The sequence below is a fragment of the Rhagoletis zephyria genome, unplaced genomic scaffold, assembly GCF_001687245.7.
Source record: "Rhagoletis zephyria isolate East Lansing unplaced genomic scaffold, Rhagoletis_zephyria_1.1 Rzeph_scaffold_00629, whole genome shotgun sequence".
Classification (NCBI taxonomy): Eukaryota; Metazoa; Arthropoda; class Insecta; order Diptera; family Tephritidae; genus Rhagoletis; species Rhagoletis zephyria.
The window spans coordinates 8,211-30,945 of NW_016157713.1; the positions used below are offsets into that span (position 1 = coordinate 8,211).

The window sequence follows — 22,735 nt, forward strand, 5'->3', positions numbered from 1 at the left end:
AAAACTGAATGGTAGCGCGCACTGCACAGCGGCCGTTCTTAAATATGTATATTTAAAGTAAAAAATTAGAGGCAAAATAACGTCTTATTCGATCATCCAAAGATCACGCTTTTTATTATTCTGATTTTTTTTTTTAATTTGAAAACTTGTCATTTACATGAATAATTAGACGGAAGACAAAGTTTTAACAAATAAATTTAATGCACAGGCACTTATTACATATCTACTGCATACATAGTTAGAACGAAAAATTTACACACAGAACAGGCTTCTTAAACAGAAATTTTCGCTCCTTTATGGAATGCAAATATTTCTGAAAGACTGAGAATAATCATAAAAACAAAACTTCAAATGACCGAATTTGAGTAGTGACAAATATTTCACTGGGAAATAAATGCATACAATATCTTAGCCGTATATAGTACAAAACTTAAACCTAACCCCAAAAGTATCGGACATATCATTTGCAACCAAATTCAAAATAATATTGTTTGCCACTTATGTTTATTTATTTAATTTTAAGAATTTTCACTTAAAATACAGTTCATTCTCTAACAAAACTCATATAAAACTATGTAGAAAACTAAAAACAAGCCCAAAATTTTCACGTAATTCTTAGTCACAGTTCATTCTTTAACAAAACTCATATAAAATTATGTAGAAAACTAAAAAAAAAAACAAAAACAAAAAAATGTTCACGTAATTCTTACGACACCTGAATCTCACACATTAGTTTACTCAAATTTAATAGCCCTGCAAACCATTTTTTCAGAGTATTCTGCATTGTAAAGAAATTTAAAGAATTCGTTAAGATTTAATTCGATTTTTTGCCGAATTTTCTAAAATGAAATAAATTACGCACACTTCCATTCTTTTACGAAATTTCGGAAGAAAATCTGTTAAGCAACGAAAATAATGGTGCTATGTGAAGAATATCTTTCAGAATTTTTCCGGAATTTTCTTTATTTTTCGTACTGAAATTTCTTTACGAGTTCGTGTCAACCACTTCATATAATTTTCTTTGAAAATTCGTAAAAAAATCGTTACAGAAATGAGATACTCCCAACGATTTCCTTAAGATTTCGGGAACTTTGGTTTGCAGGGAGGCTACAAAACTGAGTACTCAAAAAAATTTAACACTTCTGAGAAGAAAGTTGGAAATTTTGATGAAACTATTTTTTCTACCCTATTTTAATTGAAAATTCTTAAAAATTAAATGGTAAACAATATCATTTTGAATTTGGTTGCAAATCATATGCCCGATTCTGTACGCTACTCGATATAAAACTAATGCTATCGAGTAATTTAAACCTATTTTACTTATAGATAATTAAGGCGACCTATTTAACTGATATGACTTATAAATTTATAAAATTACACCTTCTTCAGCTTATCTGTAATGAAAAAGAATACACTCATAAAAAATTGTTAATTTAAATGGAGTCAAATTTGTCTTACCTCGAACCCGCATTAGCTTTCGACACATTTTATTGTAGTGCTTCGCTTGTTGCGGTTCTTCAAACATGCGTAGAGCTATCGCCTGATTGAAACATTCCAACGCCTTTTGCATCAATTCTTTATCCAACTCAATGACAATGCGATAGTTGCCGCTAGATGTTGCCTGCAAATCCACATCTTGTGCTGTACTAAAGCCACTATCACTGTCTTCTAAATCACTACTAGTATCTTCATCTTTGGCAAAGGCTTGCGTGTTATTCTTCTTTTTCTTTAATTTTGGAGCGCGAGCGGACATATCTGTGGCAGTAACACAAAGGCTTACTTAAAAGAAATAAATAATAGAAAAAGTTGACTAGGGCTTACCTTCATTTGATTTCCGCTTTGATGCAGCCACTATTCTATTGCGCTCGTCTGCCTTGTGGTCTCGTTTGGGGCAGCAGCAGATTTTCACATCCATTACACGCTGTGAAAGTATTTCACCACTAAACGTAAATAGAACAAATGAAATGCATAATACGTTTTTTATAAGCACAATTGCTATATAAGACTTTCACAATAATGATAGCTAGCGCAAGGTTGCATGTAGCAACATGTTCACTTATACACTACACATTGCATTGTCATTAGAAACGTGCGTCATCTATCAGCTGATAGATAGCCCCCTCACCGTCACTCACCTCATGCCCTCCAGCAGAAATATTAAGCTTGTCTCCTTGCGCCCAATGCACGAATTCTGGCAAGTAAACTTGATGGCGATCGTTTGCCTTATGGTATTATCATTCTTTATGACAGACGCACCCAATGGAATTAAAACCGAGTAGCGATCATGAATGCTTTTACCATCAGGTGTGCCACAGTATTCAGCGGAAGGATTCTCACAGCGTAGCAAACTCTGACGCCGCTTCGGGTGAGATTCTATAAGGTGGTTGAAAACAAAATGTAAGTTCTTGCTGTAAACATCCCCATTAACAGCAGCAGAATATAACAGAAGTGAAGGGGAAAACCACTTACCAGTATCTTTGCTTAGGTGATTTTGGCAACGCAAAACAGGCTCGCTCACCTCGTTCTTGAAACTCATCAGCACGCGTACACGTAACTGTTGCAAAGGCAGCTTCGGCACGTATATTACATCCACCGTAAAAATATCATTCATGCGTATATAGAGCTTCTTGCGAGTAGACGAAAACATCCAACCCTTTTGAGCTTTACCTCTACTGCAGACTTGTAAGTCAAACTTGTAACCGCCGGTGTCATGCTCCTCGAATGTAGGCAATACATCTAAATTCTAAGGAGAAAAAAAAGGTGTTCACTTACATTGGAATGCACATTACGAATATATATTAAACAAATACACTCACCGGTTTAACATCCAATTGTTCCTTCATTAATAGCTCCTGTATGGCCGATTGCTGTGTGAAAAAGAGAGAATATTTATTTTATGTATTGTGTTAAATATAAACAATTTAAATTGTTATTTGCTTAAAATAAAATCATTTGCTTATTTACATAGCCCTCATAACGGCGACATAAATGTAAGAGCTTCATTTTGTTACTCCTGTTTGGCTGCAAGCAAATTAACGACTAACTGGCTTACTGACTCACCAACTCACCGTAGAGCGACCACGAAAGCCAACAATAAAATCTGACTAAGCATTTTTTGTTTTCATTCATAATTTCGTGTTGTTTGTAAACAATTTCATTCGCTTACTCTTCGTTGTTATTGTATTGGTTCCTTTACTACGCCGCTTGTTCGTTTGTTTGTGTTTGAGTGTTGTGCAGCTGTATGAGTAAGAGCGAAACTTTAGTAACGCGTCCGATATGTATAACAGAAGGAACCAGATGAATGCATGCAAACTTATGAAAGTACTTGTGACTTCTGGTGAAACACATATGTACATATATGTACATACATTTTATATACAAAACAAATGCGGTAAGTTAACTTGAGTTACAACCCAGTAAGAACTCTATCTGTAAACTAACGTGTTAGTTGCTGGAATTAATTGTATAATCGATTAATCGTAAACACTAATGCATATGCTTTTTTTCAAGTCAGTAAATAATAGTTATATTTTCACCGATAAATTTTCACTCAAAATTAAAAGTTAAAATTTGACTTCTATTTTTTCAGTCAAATATAAAAGTTAAAATTTTACTTTTATTTTTTCAGTCATATATATAAGTTAGTAATTAAAGATATGTGTATTTTTACATTTAAAACATATTATATTGTGACTATGTAAACTGCTATTTTTGAATGAAAAAAATAAAAGTCAGATTTTAACATTTATATTTGATGAAAAAAAATAAGTAAAATTTTAACTTTTATTTTTTGCTGAAAAAATGTAAGTCAAATTTTAAATTTTATTTTTAACTGGAAAAGTTAAAATTTGACTACTATTTTAATTGAAAAAATATGAGTAAAAACGGTTAATTGCTGACTTTTTTGAAAAAAGTAAAAAAAAAATTATATCATATAGGATTAACATTCCTTGGCTAACAATCATCACATTGTTGAAAAGACAAATTCTATCCGACTGACTTCTTGAAATCAAATTTCGAAAATAACTATTGTTTTCGGACCCTGCTTTTGTAACTCTACAAACTTTGTGTTTGTGATAAGTTTTTATTCACTTCTTTTAATTTATATTTTGAATGTACATATCCATATATTTGATATTTTAATTTATATTTTATTATAATTTTATCTTAAAATTTTTTGAGAATTTGTCTAATGTTGAATTTTGGACGCGTTTAACAGTAATTACATTTAATAAAGCAAAAAGTTGAAATAAATGGAAGAAGATTACTAAAGTCGTAGCGTACGAACCGCTACGTAAATAATACATTACCGGACAAAAATTGCCGAAAAATATGGTTAGGTTATTCCCATCACTTTATTACTTCTGCTGCACACGAAAACTAATTCCTAAATATCTAATAAATAAACACCAAAATTAGCCCGCGCCTCGCAAGCCGCTTGACTGATACTGGCAGATAGTAACGCACAATTAAAATGTAATTAACGCGCATTAAGCAATAACAAACAAATAGAGCGGCGCATAGAAAAGGTTACACAGAAGGATTTCACAGGAGGAATTCAAAAAGTCGTATCAAAACTATCAAAATTCGAATTAAGTTTGTTAAAAAAACCGTGCGCTTTAATTATGGAGGATTACAAAAGTTTAAAATTTTTCATCGGTTTCTTTACTGTTACTTTGATGTTGTTAGGTTTGTCGCCAAATACACTATCCCTGCGCCAACGCCGTTTTTACACTTCGTACATAATGACAGTATATTCGCTGGTCATAACACTGGTGTTTACAATATCTTATGGTCACGATGTCATTAACGACTTACGAACAGGCCAGTTCGATTTGAAAAATGCAGTTAAATTGTATAGTTATATGAATATTTTAGCGAGCATTATAAGCTACTTAACCGCCCTCTGTCTAACAAGGATTTGGGCGCAATCTCTGAATGGCGTCGCATTGTTTGAGACTATGCACTTCTTTGATGTGCGTGCAAGGATGGTAGTGAGTTCCAATAGACTAGTATTTCTTAAAAGTTTATTAATTCCCATTATGCAAGAAGTGACTTTGATATTGCAACAAATGTATAATGAACCTGACAAGAATCTTATGTGGACTTTATATACTCTCCTGCCAATGATAGTGTCACAAATGTTTCCCAACATCTTTTTTGGGACTTTGGTAATTAGCAAATTGCTTGTGACAACATTAAATGAACATTTAGGCGAAGTTGTCAATGAAGTCAATTGCTTGCAGACCGCCTTGCAGATGAGTTTACACAAGCCATTCTATCGCATGCAACGTTTCTGTGAACTAGCTGACCGTTTGGATTTACTTGCACAAAAATACAAAATTATTTGTGAGCAGACAACAATACATTTGCAGTTACATTCTGTTCCACTAATTTGCTCTTTGATGTGCAATTTATGTGGCATCACAGCTAGTTGCTTTACGCAGTATTTAGCAATTGCCGATACATTGGTTAACAATGAGCCTTATAACGTTTTCAATGCTTTAACAAATGCAGTTTTTCTGGTGATATCGGTGGTCGAGGTGTTATTGCAAGCACAGATCTGCGATGAAAATCGGCTGAAGGTATGTTACAGCTTATAAAGACCAAATACAAGTTACATATTTTCAATTTCAGGTGCAAGAGACAGGGTTGATTCTTCAACGCATTAGCCTTACACACGCAGACGTCCGATTCAAGCAATCGGTAGAAGAATTTTCTTTGCTTGTTCTTGTAATCAAATATAAAATTCAGCCCCTCGGCCTCTTAGAAATAAATATTTCTCTTTTCCAAGATGTAAGTTTATATGAAAGTACGTGAAAGCATTTGAAATAGTAATTAATAAAAACTATTACATCACAGGTTTTATCGGCGGTAACGGGCTTTCTACTCATATTCGTACAAAGCGATCTTACGTTGCGCTTTTCATTGAAGTAAAAAGCAATAGATATACTACATACATATGTATGTGTAAACATTGCGTGAAATATTTTGTTTGCTTACCTGACTGAACTGCATGAGGTTATCCGACTATAAAGTAACAAAAAAAAAGGTTATCAGCATACAACTAGTTAAGCGATTGTAATCATTTGGGGCCGGTTGTTCAATGTCTGGTTATCACTACCGCTACACTATCGACGATTTCGACATCATGCATGTAACATGTGATCAATAAATCAGTAGTTGTGCATAACCAGAGCTTCTACCTCCGATTTGTGCTAATCAGACATTGAAGAACCGGCCCTTAGTCAACTTACATTAAGCCCTTGCAGGTATGAATACGGTTCATCACTTGGTCTGCAAAATATAACAAAAGTAAGATAATGTTCAAGGTCGACATGCGCACATTCACACTTACATAATATCCTCTTCCTCCTTGCAAATCTCCTCATGAGGGTTAGATGCATCCGAATTGTGAGCCATGTCGATTATGGTTATGTCCTTGTTGGTTTGATTTGAGCTGCACGAATATTCGCTAGATACAAAATTTATTACATACATATGTATATAGAATTTATTCGCAATTTAATGTAAATACATATATCCGCGTGAATTCTGCTATTGTACTTATTTACATATAAAGTTGTGTACCTGCCAATAATTTGCAAGTCCGTCACTTATAAAAGTTAAACAAAATGTAGGTACTATGTAGAGCAGCAGTTGCAAGGTTGGGTTGATTATACCTTCAAGTAATCTACCAATCCAAGAAACACTTGGCAAAATTTACACACAAAAAATTACCTTATTTTATGCCACGACATTATGGGAAAAATATCAACTTTTCAATACCAAATTATGCTTATATTCCCTAAAATTCCATAAAAGTTAAACGATTGTCGGATGAACAGATAAAAGAACGCATCTAGATAAAATATAAAACACACAAGAAATGCAAAGGACACAAAAGATGCGCAATACAAGTGTTGCCACTTTATCGCTAAAAAAAGTTTCTCAACGCATTTTGTTATAGGAATTCTATTGTAATGAAGACACAGTTTTGGGCTTATTTATAGCTCATTGCATTTAAGCGCTTTACCTTTATAAAATTAAACATTTAAAAACTTGGAAACTATGAAAAATCATAAAATTATGAAGTGCACTCCAACACAAAAACATTTACCCAATATGGCAGCATTACATAAAAGTTAAATTCCACAAAACAGCTGTTTTCCACGACGTAGCGAACAAAGGTAGCGCAAAATAGTGCTGCCACTATGCTGAATTAACTTGAACATGCGCGGAAATCCCTCAAGACGGTTTACGGGATTTAGTGATAACTTCCTAGTCGATCCTATAGACATAAAAGCGGTAAGTGGGAACACTTTTAAGAGAGTAACTGAGCAACTGTTCCTAGTCAGAAGTTGCAGGAGTCTGGAGTTTCGAATCCTGAAAGTCCTTGAAAAGTGTCAAACGATGGGCATGGTTGCATTTGTAAACAAAAACAGAACGCGGTAAAAGAAAAGAACCTGGTATTTGTTAAAAAAATGGAAGTAAACAACGATTTATTTGAATATGTATAGATTTAAATAATTATTTAGTGATATTTCTCCCAAATCAGTCCAGGAAATAGTGCCTTTTGCGTTCTCGTACACTTCTGCATCTGTTATCTTTTTAACTCACTTGGAAGAGTAAATTTGTAGTTTGACAGTTGCACAGGTTTTAATCCGAAGCTCAAAGGAACAGACTACATACATACGTACGTACATACTATGTATTTGTCTGTTACATATTCAAATATTTCGTTTACTTCCATTTTCTAACAAATACAAAGTTCTTTGCTTCACCGCGTTGTTTTTGTTTGCAAATGCAACCCTGCCCATCGTTTGACACATTTCATGAACTTACAGGAAAAAACTCCGGATTAAATCCTGTAACTTCTGACAAGGAACAGTCGCGCAGTTAATCTCTAAAAAGTGTTCCCCCTTCCCGAGTGTATGTCTATGGGAACGACTTCCTGCAAGTTCTGACTAAATCCTGTAAACCGTAATGCTATTGGAACATACTATACATATATGTAGGAAAAAACAATAACAATTGGTCAATTTAGGNGAACTTACAGGAAAAAACTCCGGATTAAATCCTGTAACTTCTGACAAGGAACAGTCGCGCAGTTAATCTCTAAAAAGTGTTCCCCCTTCCCGAGTGTATGTCTATGGGAACGACTTCCTGCAAGTTCTGACTAAATCCTGTAAACCGTAATGCTATTGGAACATACTATATATATATGTAGGAAAAAACAATAACAATTGGTCAATTTAGGGCCAGTTTTTCAGTGCCAGTTTAAACTTAGATTAAGTAAACTGAGTTTAAATCGAAGAGCTGACTGATATCTGATTGGCTAATCTTAGTTTAAACCAGCCAGATCGGGCGTTTAAACCGACTTTAAACCTCTGCCGTGCACTGAAAAACTGGCCATTAGAGATCAAGGGGTAGTTACTTGGTAATAACGCTGTTGGGATAATTTTCCGGAGTTAACGGCAATGGCCTCCCATTTTCCAATTCATCAAGTNCAGTTTTTCAGTGCCAGTTTAAACTTAGATTAAGTAAACCGAGTTTAAATCGAAGAGCTGACTGATATCTGATTGGCTAATCTTAGTTTAAACCAGCCAGATCGGGCGTTTAAACCGAGTTTAAACCTCGGCCGTGCACTGAAAAACTGGCCATTAGAGGTCAAGGGGTAGTTACTTGGTAATAACGCTGTTGGGATAATTTTCGGGAGTTAACGGCAATGGCCTCCCATTTTCCAATTCATCAAGTTGCTCGTATCCAGAATTCGCATCAGAAACAAAGTTATCAAATTTATCCGTGGCCAAATTGCTCATGAATTGTTCCACATTTTGCCCTAGGAAGCCCTGAAGAAGCTCCGATTCAGAATACTGTCGAAATGTAACGTTTGTATTATCTTTAGTAAGCTTATATTGCTCCTTATTCCTGGAAAAAAAAAGAGGCTGTTAAATTTTAAACTCGTCAATATTTTGTCTGCAAATACACCTGTCATGTTGTACGTCCGTATCAGATGTGACCGGATTTTTTATGGGACTTGACACTGCGCNGAAGCTCCGATTCAGAATACTGTCGAAATGTAACGTTTGTATTATCTTTATTAAGCTTATATTGCTCCTTATTTCTGGAAAAAAAGAGGCTGTTAAATTTTAAACTCATCAATATTTTGTCTGCAAATACACCTGTCATGTTGTACGTCCGTATCAGATGGGACCGGATTTTTTATGGGACTTGACACTGCGTTGCTATTGCAACTATTTTCGCAGTGATTTTGAATCATCTTGGAAATTTGAAGCTTGACCTTGGAAATTTTGCAGACTCTGCTTTAGCAAATCCTCCTTCAGCTTCTTTGTATGCTGCAGGTGTGGATTGTGATGAAATTCGAAGTGGCTTCCCTGATAAGTTGTCGAATGCGATGTATGTAGACGTTTATGCACTATTTTTGAACAATTGTATGCCTCTTCGGCGCTTACCATTCACGTTTTTCATCGAATAGTGGCTGGATATACTCAAAATCAATTATTTCAATAGATTTTTGTAGAAAGGAAATTTTTTTTAATGCGCCCTCCAGTAAAGATTGCCAAGTTTCAATATTCGCGTCAATCAAATGGAAAGTTTATATATTTTTCTTTGGTGTGAAGGTCTACTAAACAATCAAATTAAATTTGTATATAATTTTTTACAAATACGAAAGCGGTAGATCGCGCACTCAACAAAACCGGCTGCTGAACGATAGTGATGTGCTGAGTTGACGGTACCCAATACTCAGTACCCAATACTTCAGAAATATTTCGGCACCCAATACTTCCTTTCGATGCCCAATACCGATTCTACACACAATTTCAGCTTTTTGACATAATTTATAACAAAATATCTATCAAAAAAAGTTGCATCGACTTTATTTCGACTATGAATATGTCTCACTAATTTTACGTACTAATTAGTACGTGTAAGACGATGCTTTCCCAAAAGTTGAACAATTTGTACTAAGCAATGTGGAAACCACATATCAAACACTCTCATCGCCTTCTTGATATTGTCGCAACAGTAAAATTCCGTTTTATCAGTTTCCACCATCGTAGATCTAAAATTTTAGAAAAATGCTTTTACGGATGAACGAAGTCTTTCAGGCCTACAGAGATAACATTGTCCGATTCATTTAGAAAAAAATGATTTCTATAAGGAAGAGTTTATCTGCATTGTGGCGATGGAAAATGGAAATTAAAACCTCTATTAGCCCCTACACATGCGTTCTAATTGGAAGCCTAAACGTTTCGGTACCGTGTATCGAAAGAATTGGATACTTTTTAAATCGGTACCGAGTGTCGATCAATACTGCATAGTATCGACTCAGCACATCACTATTGAACGACAAATGTGGAACGCAAATCCACTATCTTGCGCAATGCTGCCAACTGTTGAATATTTGCAGTTTTGCACATATATTTCATGCCTGTTCGTTCATGCAAATATTTGGAGGTGCCAAACTGAGTAACATCTAGCAAATAAAATACATAACCGTTGAAAATGGTCATAATGATGTTTTAATTACTAATTAAGATAATGCAGCACGAGCAAGTTGAAATATATTTTCGAAATCGATTCGCACTCTCTCAACTGCAGTCATATCGTGCAACTTTTATTTTTGAAACTGATTTCCGAAATGTAACAGAAAGGTTTTTCTGGCTTTTCCCATATCGAAATAAATGGGGTGTTCACAGTTCGTTCCAAATAGTGTCTGAAAATGTAGACGTCTACATTTTAAGACGTTTTCTAACCGTAAAATCTGNTTACGCGGTTTTGTACTTTAAGCGACGATATGTATGTTAACAGGAACGCAGCAATCTAATACACGGGTGGAGCAGGAACGCAGCACAGCAGAAGCATACAAAAAATCTGCAAATAAATGGTTTTTTAGGTTTTTAACAAACGAGAACCTGGTTTCAACTTACTTCAACGTGTCTAAATCACAACGCACACACTAATGCAAAGGCGCAACAGGAACGCAACACTATAAAATACGGGCGGAGCAATATACAGGCGGAGCAGGAACGCAGCACAGCAGAATCGTCCGAAAAATCTGCGAATAAATGGTTCATTAGGTTTTGAAATAACAAAGAGCTCAAATGGAATGGTTCATCAATAAAGTCAAAATAATATGTTGTAACTTACGTGTATTAGCTCTTAATCACAATACCAGCACAGGTCGGTCAGCGAAACACTAAGGAAATGACCTAATAAATGCAAAATTATAATTTGTTTGTAAAATCATTCGGTTTTATTACAATACTTACCAAATTTCACGCAATTGGAAAACAAATGTCAGCGAATAAGAACAAAACGAACAACGAAAATTGAATCAATGTAGCTTGTTCAGAATTTTTTTCTAATATTTTGGGAAATGTTCAGTGAAAATAGCAAAGAAACAACACAGTTTCTCCTAAGCTAGTTCAAGATGGCGGATTAGAGCGAGAAGTTGCCAACGTATAACACCTTTCATTATTGCATCATGAGCAGTTGAGCAATGAACGAGTTTCGAGCGAGTATCGAGCTACTCGCATTGCTCGATACCCGGGTATCTAGAGCTCTAGTATAAATTACATATTCTTAAACTATATCTATTCGCATTACAGCATAAATTACTTTTTTTTCTATCAAATTACTTCACCAGGTAAGTTTACATTTTCTTTCATAATTTCTATATACATATATGTGATTAGCACGTGTACGTACGAGTATGTAGTTAGTACTTGATTTCGAAAAACAAATTGTTGCATAACTTTAGGCATATTTTCAAAAAAAAAAATTCTTTTTGTTCTTGATTTATCATAAATTCACCCCTATACGAACAAAGTCACAAAACTCAGCGAATCACTATTGTGATTTCTACCGCGCTTCAAAGTATGCAGTAGCATACAAATATGCCGAGGCAAAAAAAATGTTCAAATTTGTGTGCATTTCTTAGCACTTAAAATCTGTGTTTTATGGCATATTTTCAGGCACAGTAATAATCACAATAGTAATGCGCTAATTTTGTGACTTTGTTAGAATAGGGGGGTTTATCTCATTTCGATTTAATTTATTGACAGAGCCATGATATGCCCCTAAATTACTATTTCACTCGTCCTTAAATGCAATGCCCTCAATCCAATCCAAGTATGGATAAATTTTGGTATAAACTCCTGGCGCATTGGATTTCGCGCAAAATTTTCCAAACGATGTAATGCCAACCACGAATTTAACACATTTTAATTCGGGTAGTTCAGCATGCAATGGACCTCCAGAGTCACCCTGACACGTGTCTTTTCCACCAGTCATATGACCGGCACAGAACTGCTCATCCAAAATACCATTTGACAGACGGCGTTCTTTCTTGTATAGCTTTTTACATAAATTCTGATTAATCATATTCAAATCGACTTTGAGTAGCTCATCAGATCGTGAACCACGAAACTTAGTGCGGCCCCAACCGGTGGCTACCAAAGTAGATATATCCAAATCTGGCAATTGCCAAAGACATGCAGGACGCACTTTCGGAGTTATTTTCGCTCGTTGTGCTAATTTCATTAATGCAATATCGTGATAATAAGCAAACGATCGATATTTCGGATGCAATATAATTTTGGCAATGCGTATGTCCTGAGCTTCAGTTGAGATTAGAAACAGATTTGGCACACCTAGACGAACGATATCGGGCGGATTCCTGCAATAAAATGAAAATCGTTATTGTTATTTATTTGAATTGTTGTTGTAAAATATATGTAACTTCTTACTCGCTGGCTGTAGAGCAATGAGCTGCTGTGAGAACATACCGTTCACTTATCAATGTGCCGCCGCAACCCCAACGTATCTCCTCATCTATCTTAGTCCAACCCAATGCGGCCTATGGAAGTACATACGTACATACATATGTATAGTTTGAAGTACAACGAAACACTCATCTACAGTTACTTACCATATGTGGATATTCGCCTTCATTCGTGACCTGTCCGCCAACAATCAAGGGTAAACTGGGCACACAAGTTTTCCCAGAAAATGTTCGATGAATATCAAACTTAACGCCTTCAATAATATCATTATATTGCTGGCATTCTATAAGAAGATGTTAAATAGATCTACATATAAGTCATCTACACTTTCCAATACATTGAACATTATTAAAGTCCTAGGTACTCACTTTTCGCGCTGATGCTTTGTGTTTCCAATTGTTTTTCTGCCAATGGACAGCAGATGACCGGTACATTTTGTCGATGCGTACACAAGTCAATCTTAGTGCCATGCTCTCGATATTCCTTTATCACATGTAGACACTGGTGAGCCAATATACAGTAACCGGCGCGTCCATCAAAGCTGCGCCGACAAAATGAACCCTCTGGCCGCTTTGTGGGCGTAACCTTCTCGTTTTTTCTCTTGTCCATTATATTATAAACATCAGTATTATTAACATGCGAATTTGGTTGTAATTGGAAAAATTGATTATTTGGCGCAGTGAGTGCCGTGTTGGCATTATTAACCACGTTGTAAAAGTAAGCATTCGGAATGTTTGCTTCACGTTTTGGCGGAGGGGGATTTTTCTTAAATATATTCATGCGATCAGGTAGTTTTTCAAAAATATTCGGCTTACCACGCCACGGTTTGGAAATGGTATACTTGGTGCTCTTGTAGTATTGAAATACTTGAGGTGAGTTAAAACCTAAAGAAAGGCACTTATTGAAAATTTAATGTTTAGTTACATCACTTAATATATGTAATTACCAATTGCATTCGATAGAAATAGGGCAAGTAGTAGTAGCTTATAAAAGCAGCACAATCCATGCATTGTTTTGAAAAATTTTGATAATCCAAGGATGACATCGCCAAGTGATAGGACAGGTAGCCTAGAATAGGGAATGTTATTATTTTAGTTTATTTAATATTTGCATATTTGCGAAAGAAGCCGTTATATGTGCATATTTTTGTGTGTATGTAAGTACTTAAATAAATAAATATCAATGTGAATGTCAGATCAACTGTAGTGATGTAAATACAATAAACAATGAAAAGCGTTAAAAAGGAATAGCCAAATTAAAATTTGTATTAGTCAATAAAAAATTGTGTACTATATCGAGCCCTAACCGCTAAAAAACGTAAGCGAAATTAATCTACATAGATGCTGCATCAAAAATAAAAACTTAAAACAAATGTCTATGGGTTTTGGAATTTAGTGCATTTTTTTCAAATATTCTATTATTATTAGTATTGCCATTTTTAATATCCTTAATACAAATTTTTAAAAGAAAACTAATCCTTAATCTGATATTGTTTTCATATCNTTTAATATCCTTAATACAAATTTTTAAAAGAAAACTAATCCTTAATCTGAAAACAATAACATTTCTTTAAATTCTGCTAGAAGTTATTAATAAAAAAAATATGTACATATTGCATTTTTAAATAAGTATTTTAAGATGAATTTCTAATATAAATAATGTTGTAAACGAAATTCGCATTTTAGCCTTTAGCCGATATTTTTATGAGGATAGATTTATGTAAAAATTATATGTATTTTCGATGTGGAAACATCTTAGGTCTCGATATGGGTAAAATTTGCAACAACCCAGCGGAAAATATGTAACTGCTTCTTGTGTAATCCAGCAGAAAATCTGTAATTGTTTCTTGTCTGTAGAAATAAATAACTTCAGGCCCGTTTCGGGACTAGTTCAGGACTATTGCTAGACTAGTTCGGGATCATTTTGACTAGATTAATATTTCGATACCGTTTCAAGACTTATTCGAGAACATTTCGATACAAGTTCCCCACTTCTTAGCCGTTTCGGGGCTTTACGATAATTTCAGGAATGTTTAGGGACTATTTCTGAATCATTTGAGACTAGGTGAGGACTAGTACGGGTAAATTTCGGGACTAGTTCAGAACCATTTCCGGATAGTTCACGACTATTTGAGAAACATTTCACGACTAGTTTTGAGTCATTTTGAGACTAATAAAGGACCACTTCCGAACCGTTTCCAGATCCTTTTGGGACAAGTTCATGGCTTTTTCAGAGCCACTTCAGGACAATTTTGGGACAAGTTCGGAATCATTTCTGGGTAGCACGAAATGAAATGAAATAGGTTTGATCTATTTCTTAAATTGCTATGAAAATGTCGTGTACTGCTTCCCACAAAATGAAATGAAATGAAAGTAATGTTTAATTTCTAAACTAATCTATATATTTACGTATATATGTAACTGAATCTTCTAATGCTTTGCCAAGCCGCACAAAGATGTTTACGCAGCTAATATTAATTGCTAATTTTAGATTGAAAATAATAATCGTTTTCTAAGCCATATACAGCGATACCAAAAGTATTTTTTCATAATTTGTATATAATTATTTGATATTACTTACATTTCAACTTTTTCGATTACGACACGACAATTTATTTTATTATATTTTTACACTCAAGCAGAATCAATTTATTTTTGCTTTAGCATTACAAATTACACTCGCGAGCAAAAAAAAAAATGTTTTCAATACTGCGAGATTTATATTGCTTGCAAAAGAATATCCTATTTATTTATTTATTTACTATAATTTGTGTAATTTCCAAGCGTATCAAAAAAAACTTCAACCTGCAATCTTCAACTTTACTCGACAACTGTCTGCTGTAATAGTCGCTGAGCGCAAAATAAACCCAAAATTGCTTAAAAGCATCTCCTCTTAAGACTACCTGTATGTATTTTTGGCAACTTTTTGAACATGTTTTCGTTGTAGTTTCGGTTGGGTATGCATACATACATATGTATGTACATATGTAGCTCATTGCATGCATGGAAATGCCCTATATACTTGAAAATCCTTAAATAAAATCCCATATTTGTATTTTTTTTGTGGCGCTGGTTTTGCCATTTCATTTTTCCATAAATGCCTCTCAAGGTCTATGAGAAATGTAGAAGGCTAATCCCATTCAAATAGCTATATGTAACAGAATCTCAACTGCTACTTATCGACAGCTTCTCTGCGCCTCTTCATTCGCGGGTAAATTAGGGTTTTTACAAAAAACCATTTCAAGCCATTGATTAGAAAAGTGGAATGAGTAGAGTGTGCCTGCCTGTCTCAAATGCAAAACTTACAACGAAGCATTATCGAAGTATTCTGCCTTCTTACCTGTCTCACATTCATACTTACACAGATACCTCTTTCACGAGAGCGCATGGTAATCCCACTAATTACCGAATTTTCCCCAACAAAGGATATGAACGAGCCGACGTCATGGGTAATTTTCTAAAACCACATTACAGTAAATATTCTTTAGTTATTTTAACTACACAATAATTAAGCTTATGATATATCTAGCACCATTAGCTTCGAAAATAAGTAAATAGTACGCTACTAAATGCCATTATTTTATCATCCAGATACATATGTATCTTGATGATCGATATTAAATTGCTAATTATATCTGCATTCCCTGCATCTAAGTATAGTATATGTATTCCTAACTTATTTTCAATACTGTAACATCTACCAATCATCCGCTAATCTGTTGTTTTAAACCGAAAGTCTAAAAAAAAATAAAATAATAATCAAAAGCGCATTTTTGATAAAAATTAATTGCTTTTAAACTCATTGCGTGAATAAAGCGTCGCTTTAACACGACTCAACAACGCTCAGTTTGCTACTCGCTTGGCTAGCTGCTGTACGTAGATCGAACGCTTGAATAAAATTAATCGACGCGTGCATCGATATGAGATTCGAAACGTTGCTGATCTCGTTTTTAGGCATTTTAAATACTCACAGCATTATTGTCGCGTCTGCTTCGCGAAACACCCGAAAAGTACACGGCCAAGGCCACAATCCGCATGGAGGCATTCAATCGCCACCACCAGGCGACTATGACTTGCAACCAGATTTTTTGTCCACTTCCAGCAATAATAAAGGCAAAGGGCATGGAAATAATGGAAATGGTAATGGTAATGGACGCGGTAATGGTAACAGTAATGGCAATGGCAATAAGAACGGTGGTAATAAGGGTTTACAAGGCTTTGTCTTAGCCACGGAGTCGCTTGGAGGCATTCAATCGCCACAACCCGGCGACTATGGCCTGCAACCAGATTTTTTGTCCAATTCCAGCAATAATAAAGGCAAAGGGCATGGAAATGGCAATGGACGCGGCAATGGTAACAGTAATGGCAATGGCAATAAGAACGGTGCTAATAAGGGTTTACAGGGCTTTGTCTTAGCCACGGAGTCGGGCAACGTTGAATCGGCGTTAGACTGTGAGAACCCAAACGGTCCTGGTAATGGACATGGCAAGGGTCATGCCTATGGTCATTGTCGCGGCAAGGGTAATAAGTTTGGCCCTAAACGACCGCCACCTGGTCTTTATAAACGTTTCGCCGCTATCTATAGCGATGTCGATCGGAAAGTTGATGGCGCGCGTTATGATGAGGCGCTCGAGAATGATGAAGTCAATGATGATTTCAATGGACGATCGATTGTAGCGCCAGGACAGTATCCGCATATGGTAAGCAATCATGTGATTATGATAAGTGTTCGATTTAATGTACAGTAAGACCTCGGTAAAATGAAGTTTGATAAAAGGCGAAATTCAGTATAACAAATTTTTTTTTTGGTGATAAAGTTTCGACAACAAAAGCTTTTATATAAGCAGGGTTAGACTTAAAACCCTCTGTTTAGCAAATTATGTATACACCTGCTGTCCATTAGAGTTTTGTTGGATCTGAAAATCAAAACTAAACTAATGCTAAATTGCCACTAGACAATGAAAAGACAAAAAAAAATTTAGAATTGGGTTTATGGACTTTGTTTCTACATAATGACCTTTAATGTCTGGTGGAAATCAAGCATAAGTATTGTTATAACGATTTTTTTTACAATTATGCATTTTTCGTTCAATACAGCTGTTGATATTCTATAAATACAACGAAGCTATAGATATGTATGTATATCGAGCTTTCACTGTATTCTAAATGCAGCAATCAGCCGAACAAAACCAGTTTTTGGACTTCTAGCGCTAATTAAGCGCATTTTGCATTATGAAGTGATTTGAGGTCATTGAAACACATATGTATGAATTTCAAGAACATAATTATCGATAAGAATTTAGTTACTACCTACAGACATAAATAGATTTATGCCCTCGCAATTATTTATTATTCATTAATTAACTCATCTTTTGTCTTATATTAATTATAGTAATTATACATACATACATACATATAAATGTATCAAATTCAATTAATTTCAGGCTGCGCTGGGTTTTCGCACTTACACCGACAACTACGATTACAAATGTGGCGGCAGTTTAATTAATGAAGTTTTTGTTTTAACTGTTGCGCACTGTTGCTATCACAGCGGGTGAGAGTTTACAATTATAATTAGTAATTACATATGATTTAATATTTAATATGTAGACTAAAATATGCATGTGTGTAATTATGCATTATTTATTACTTACTTGCAAGTCAAGCTCCCGAAGTGGTCAAAGTGGGTGACATCAATTTGAAAAACATTGAATTGGATGATATTTTTCAAGTGCGTCCTGTTGCTGAAATACAAGCGCATCCTTGGTACAACTCTTCATATAACTATCATGACATAGCGTTGATCCGTTTGGCACAGTCAGTGATGTAAGTCATTACACCTACATTTTCGATACCAAATAATTTGAAAAAAAAATAGTAATCAAATCACCTGCTCTACTGAAACTAAGTCTAAGCTTTATTATATTTTCATACTTCCGCCAAAACTTAAGTAAGCTGGACCGATTTGGAAATTCCTTCCGAAAATCTTATTATTTTTATTGCATTGATTTTTATCAGGTACCAAGAACGCGTTCCAGTTTTGGTGTTGTTCTGCACGAGAACAAAATGTAATGTCAAGAACGTTCCCACAAAAGAGCTTTATGGGAACAAAAGTAATGAGAACAATTTGAACGAGCAGAAAAAAAAAACGAACAAATCTCTCAGGAACGTTCTCAAGAAGAACATAATGAGAACGAAACTTTCGGAAACGTTTCCAATGGGAGCAAAATGAGTAGGAAAGTATCGAGAACGTTTTGAAGGAGGATGAAATAAAAACAAAAGTCTAGGGAGGAACGTTCTGCTAGAGAACAAAGGTTTTGGGAACTTAACGTTAAGAACGAGAGAGGCATCTGAGTGTTGGGTTGAAAAATCGTTTCCGTGAGAAACACGATTGTTTATTTTAAGCCAGAGGAAAGCTGGATCATTTTAACTTCCTGATTGTTTATCATTAGAGTAAACTGTCCATTTATGAAACAGTTTTTCATTTTATGTGCAAGAAAAGTTCGTGTCTTAAGTCTTTCGTTGATTTTATTTGCAAAATTATGTTACAGTTATTTTTTCATTTATTTTAATTTTCAAATGTTTCAAACTAATGGAACGCTTTGAGAAAAATTTTGTTTTCGTTCCCTTTCTATGCGAATAGTTCAGAGAAGATTGGTTCCCGTTTCGTTCTCTATCAGAAATTTCCTGAGACTTAAATTCACAAATTTTTCTTCGAGAGAAAGTTCCTTAGACTTTTGTTCCCGTTCCGCTTTTTGCCGAAACGTGTGAAGGCTTTTGTTCCCATTTTGTTCTCTTCGAAATTTTCATGAAAGTAATAATCGCATTTTATTCTGTTTGGGAATGTTCCATAGATTTTTGTAATTTACATGGATAGTTTTAATCTCATTTCAGTACGAACTAAGAGAGCATCATTTAGTTTCGATCATACCTTTTGTTTTTCGGAAAAAATATGTTCTATATTAAATTTCTTTATAATAAAAAAAGGAACAGTCCAGCGCCTTCGTCTTGGTCTGCAGGCTGTATCGGAGATACACCCGCTAAATTTAAACGTAGAATACGTGGTATGGTTAAGAGCATATCCAAGTCAAAAACGAAAGCACAAACTAAGAAAAAAATATCGATAACAAAAGCGATAATAAAATCGATAACAAAATCGATAAAAATATCGATAACAAAATCGTTAACTAAATCGATTACAAAATCGCGCCACACTTTTCTTTGAAATCGCTTTATTAGTTCTCGTGCAATAAGCCTTTTTGTGAAGCTCTAAAAATTACAACTACAACATTTGAACATAGCCCCCATACCTTAAGGTAAGACGTATTCTACGTCAAAACAATCGATTAGTTCGGAAAAAACTACGATTTAGATGAGTTCGACCGATTTGAAAATACCTAAAAATCTAGTATTTTGTAAAGAAATTTAGTTTTAAAACATATTTTTTCGAAAAATCACTTCAGATGATGGAAGCAGTTAAACTCTTCTTAATTTTTTATGAATTCGGGTGCTAAAGTATAATAAATTTAAAAAAATAGTATAATTTTTCTATGGAGTGATGCACTCTCTAATATGCATATGTACATAAGTCCATAAGCTACAAACATATGTACATATGTATGTATGTAACTATGAAATGTTAAATATGTTAAAATTTTATATCTGCAGCTACACGAACTTTGTGCGGCCGATACGTTTATGGGTCAGCGATGACATTCCGTACGATAGACTTCATGCAATGGGTTACGGTTCGACCGCTTTTGCGCATGCTCCAACAAATGTGTTAACCGAATTGGAGTTGTCCATTGTGCCGCTGTTACAATGTAATCAAACTTTACCTTCAGATACTGGTACACCAGATGGACTGTTGGAGTCACAGATATGTGCTAAAGATTTTGAAAAAAATCGTGACACCTGTCAGGTGAGTAATGTTTCTTTAAAAGAATATAGAAATTATGAAAGGGCTACATTATAAGAAAGAAAGAAAAATTGAGTGTCGGGGCATCTACAGGAATGTTAACTCTAAATCCAAATAGCTACGGGCGTATATTTTCAAAGTGGTACATACAGGGCCGGATTTAAGCACAGGCTACATAGGCGATAACCAAAGGGCACGCGCCACATAAAAAATAAAAATAAAAACTATAAAGAAAAGAAATTATAAAAAAATTAAAAAGTTATATATGTATTTACAATTTTTAAGAATCGTAGGGGGCACTGAAGGCGAGTTAATTAAAGCCATGTTTAGTTCGTTTTTTACCCTAATCAAAGGGGATTCCCAAGTAAACGGAGTACGTGTGCCACCGGCGCAACCACTCCCGCGGGTCGAAGTTTCGAAGTGAATGTGATTACAAAGTTGAAGTGTTACTTTGGGTAACTTTTTATGAGTATAAAGGCCCGTCTATATACGTACAACTTTAGCGTCGATTTGGTGTTCGCCTCGCTCGTAAACATTAAACTCTTCAATACGAAACGTAGTTTATTTTAATTTATTTTATTTTTATTTAATTTTTGGAGTTTATAGGGCAATTCATCAAAACGCGTAAATGCCTCGTAACCATATAAAATTACTTTCGAGTTTCCTAGTTATTCGAATTGAAACCACGTTCGACAAGGGGTGAAGGAAATTTATTTCAAAGCGCATTGAATGTTTCACTTTTCAAATATACATATGTACATTAGGGTGGTCCAAAAAAAAGTAAAGTCGGAAATGTACACTCTAAAAAAATTTTGTTTAAATTTGCGCATATTAAGATAGGTAACCAGTTTCCTCTCTTAATGAATGCAAATTTAAACACTGCTTGCTTACATTTACTTATCATATGTGTGGCGTAGAACAAATTTCAAATTTGTTTTTTGAGTTTTAAACATTTATTGTTCACAATTTCACAGTTTACACATAAAATGTTTAAAATTTCCTCCAAAAAATTTTCGTTTAAATTTATGCATATAAAGAGAGGTAACCAGTTTCCTCTCCTAGTGTGTGCAAAATTAAACAATGTCTGTTTACTTTTACATATCAAATTTGTCACGTAGCGCACACAAGGGGTGGGTTTTGGGGCTATTATTATGATATAAGAAATTTTGAAAGAAAAAATTTTCTTTTCCATTTGTTATGCGTCATTTTGTAAGAATTTTTCTTTTTTTCTTGAGAGCTCTTTAAAGTTTAACTGCGAATGAAAACATTGTCCTAAAAATATGCAATGCATACTCACTTACTGTTGCTTTTTACACTTTACAGCCTAAAAAAGTTCACCACTGATATGTACTTAATAAGCATTCGAAGATTTAATTTGCTAACTTCGAATTCGTTCCACCAAAATGAGCTACATGATGAAAATACAAGTTCAGTTAAATTTTCGTTATTTGAATTATTAAAAAATAAGAAACCAGAAATCGACGAAAATTAATAAAAGAGCGTAAAAATTTCGTGAAATTATTTAATTTATTTATATTAAAATTCTTTTGTAAAATTTTGTATTACTTTTGAAAGTTGAGTGCATCTTTAACCGTTAATTTTTTCATGATTAATGATCGGATCTAAACCAAAAATTACGAGACTACCCTTAAGGTACCATCTTTCCGGTACAAAAAATAATTATTGGAATCGGTTCACGCGGTGCAAAGTTATGCGGTGGAATAAATAAAAGAAGTAAAAATACTCCGAAGAATTGATAACCTCCCCTTTTTTGAAGCCGGTTAAAAATGTCTGAGTTCTTTGTAAATTTTATGTAAATGAAATGCAATTGATGATACTTTAAAAAGTTTATTTATTTATTTCATACTGTAAATAAAACTTTCATAAATGTATTTTAAAGAGCGAATTTTCAGTATTTGCTGATGATGTATATTTAGAAGTATAAACCATTTCCCCGCAAAAATATATTCCTGCGTGCGCCCCTGGCACTTAGTATTTGTTATTTG

The 22,735-nt window shown here is 34.5% G+C and overlaps 4 protein-coding genes and 2 long non-coding RNA genes across 9 annotated transcripts in view; 2 read left to right on the forward strand and 4 right to left on the reverse strand.

Moving 5' to 3' along the window:
* Positions 1-1,104: 1,104 nt before the first annotated feature.
* On the reverse strand, positions 1,105-9,045 carry p53 (transcription factor p53). The gene is made up of 11 exons (XM_017613218.1): positions 8,992-9,045; positions 8,686-8,931; positions 6,359-6,475; positions 6,258-6,297; positions 6,004-6,030; positions 2,817-2,867; positions 2,470-2,743; positions 2,136-2,373; positions 1,822-1,940; positions 1,459-1,755; positions 1,105-1,394 (listed from the first exon to the last, which is right to left on the reverse strand). Exons 2-11 carry the CDS (start codon positions 8,820-8,822, stop codon positions 1,375-1,377), a joined length of 1,320 nt encoding a protein of 439 aa, XP_017468707.1. The 5' UTR covers positions 8,823-8,931; positions 8,992-9,045; the 3' UTR covers positions 1,105-1,374.
* LOC108360786 (putative gustatory receptor 94a) lies at positions 3,865-5,993 on the forward strand. The gene is made up of 2 exons (XM_017613220.1): positions 3,865-5,585; positions 5,638-5,993. Exons 1-2 carry the CDS (start codon positions 4,626-4,628, stop codon positions 5,818-5,820), a joined length of 1,143 nt encoding a protein of 380 aa, XP_017468709.1. The 5' UTR covers positions 3,865-4,625; the 3' UTR covers positions 5,821-5,993.
* An 8-nt stretch (positions 9,046-9,053) lies between the features above and the next one.
* Positions 9,054-9,729, reverse strand: LOC108360787 (uncharacterized). Its single transcript, XR_001847182.1, has 3 exons — positions 9,477-9,729; positions 9,186-9,398; positions 9,054-9,127 (listed from the first exon to the last, which is right to left on the reverse strand). It is a non-coding gene; the product is annotated as an uncharacterized LOC108360787 (long non-coding RNA).
* Positions 9,730-10,799: 1,070 nt separating this feature from the next.
* LOC108360793 (uncharacterized) lies at positions 10,800-11,438 on the reverse strand. Its single transcript, XR_001847183.1, has 4 exons — positions 11,298-11,438; positions 11,176-11,237; positions 10,956-11,083; positions 10,800-10,899 (listed from the first exon to the last, which is right to left on the reverse strand). It is a non-coding gene; the product is annotated as an uncharacterized LOC108360793 (long non-coding RNA).
* Positions 11,439-12,000: 562 nt separating this feature from the next.
* Positions 12,001-15,476, reverse strand: snk (snake). Of its 4 annotated transcripts, none has more exons than XM_017613234.1 (7): positions 15,393-15,476; positions 13,759-13,880; positions 13,628-13,696; positions 13,181-13,549; positions 12,959-13,095; positions 12,777-12,886; positions 12,001-12,706 (listed from the first exon to the last, which is right to left on the reverse strand). In XM_017613234.1, coding segments are annotated over exons 1-7 (1,395 nt in total). In that variant the 5' UTR covers positions 15,395-15,476; the 3' UTR covers positions 12,001-12,120. The 4 variants fall into 4 exon arrangements, with proteins under 4 accessions (XP_017468723.1, XP_017468722.1, XP_017468720.1 ...); XM_017613233.1 differs by having other exon boundaries at positions 13,181-13,577; XM_017613231.1 differs by having other exon boundaries at positions 13,181-13,696.
* A 1,151-nt stretch (positions 15,477-16,627) lies between these two features.
* Positions 16,628-22,735, forward strand: part of LOC108360788 (prostasin-like) — a 10,465-nt gene continuing 4,357 nt past the window's right edge. The window contains exons 1-4 of the mRNA XM_017613221.1: positions 16,628-17,511; positions 18,256-18,365; positions 18,473-18,637; positions 20,480-20,732. Coding sequence (XP_017468710.1) covers positions 16,732-17,511; positions 18,256-18,365; positions 18,473-18,637; positions 20,480-20,732 — 1,308 coding nt within the window. The 5' untranslated portion in view covers positions 16,628-16,731. The remainder of the gene's footprint in view (positions 17,512-18,255; positions 18,366-18,472; positions 18,638-20,479; positions 20,733-22,735) is intronic.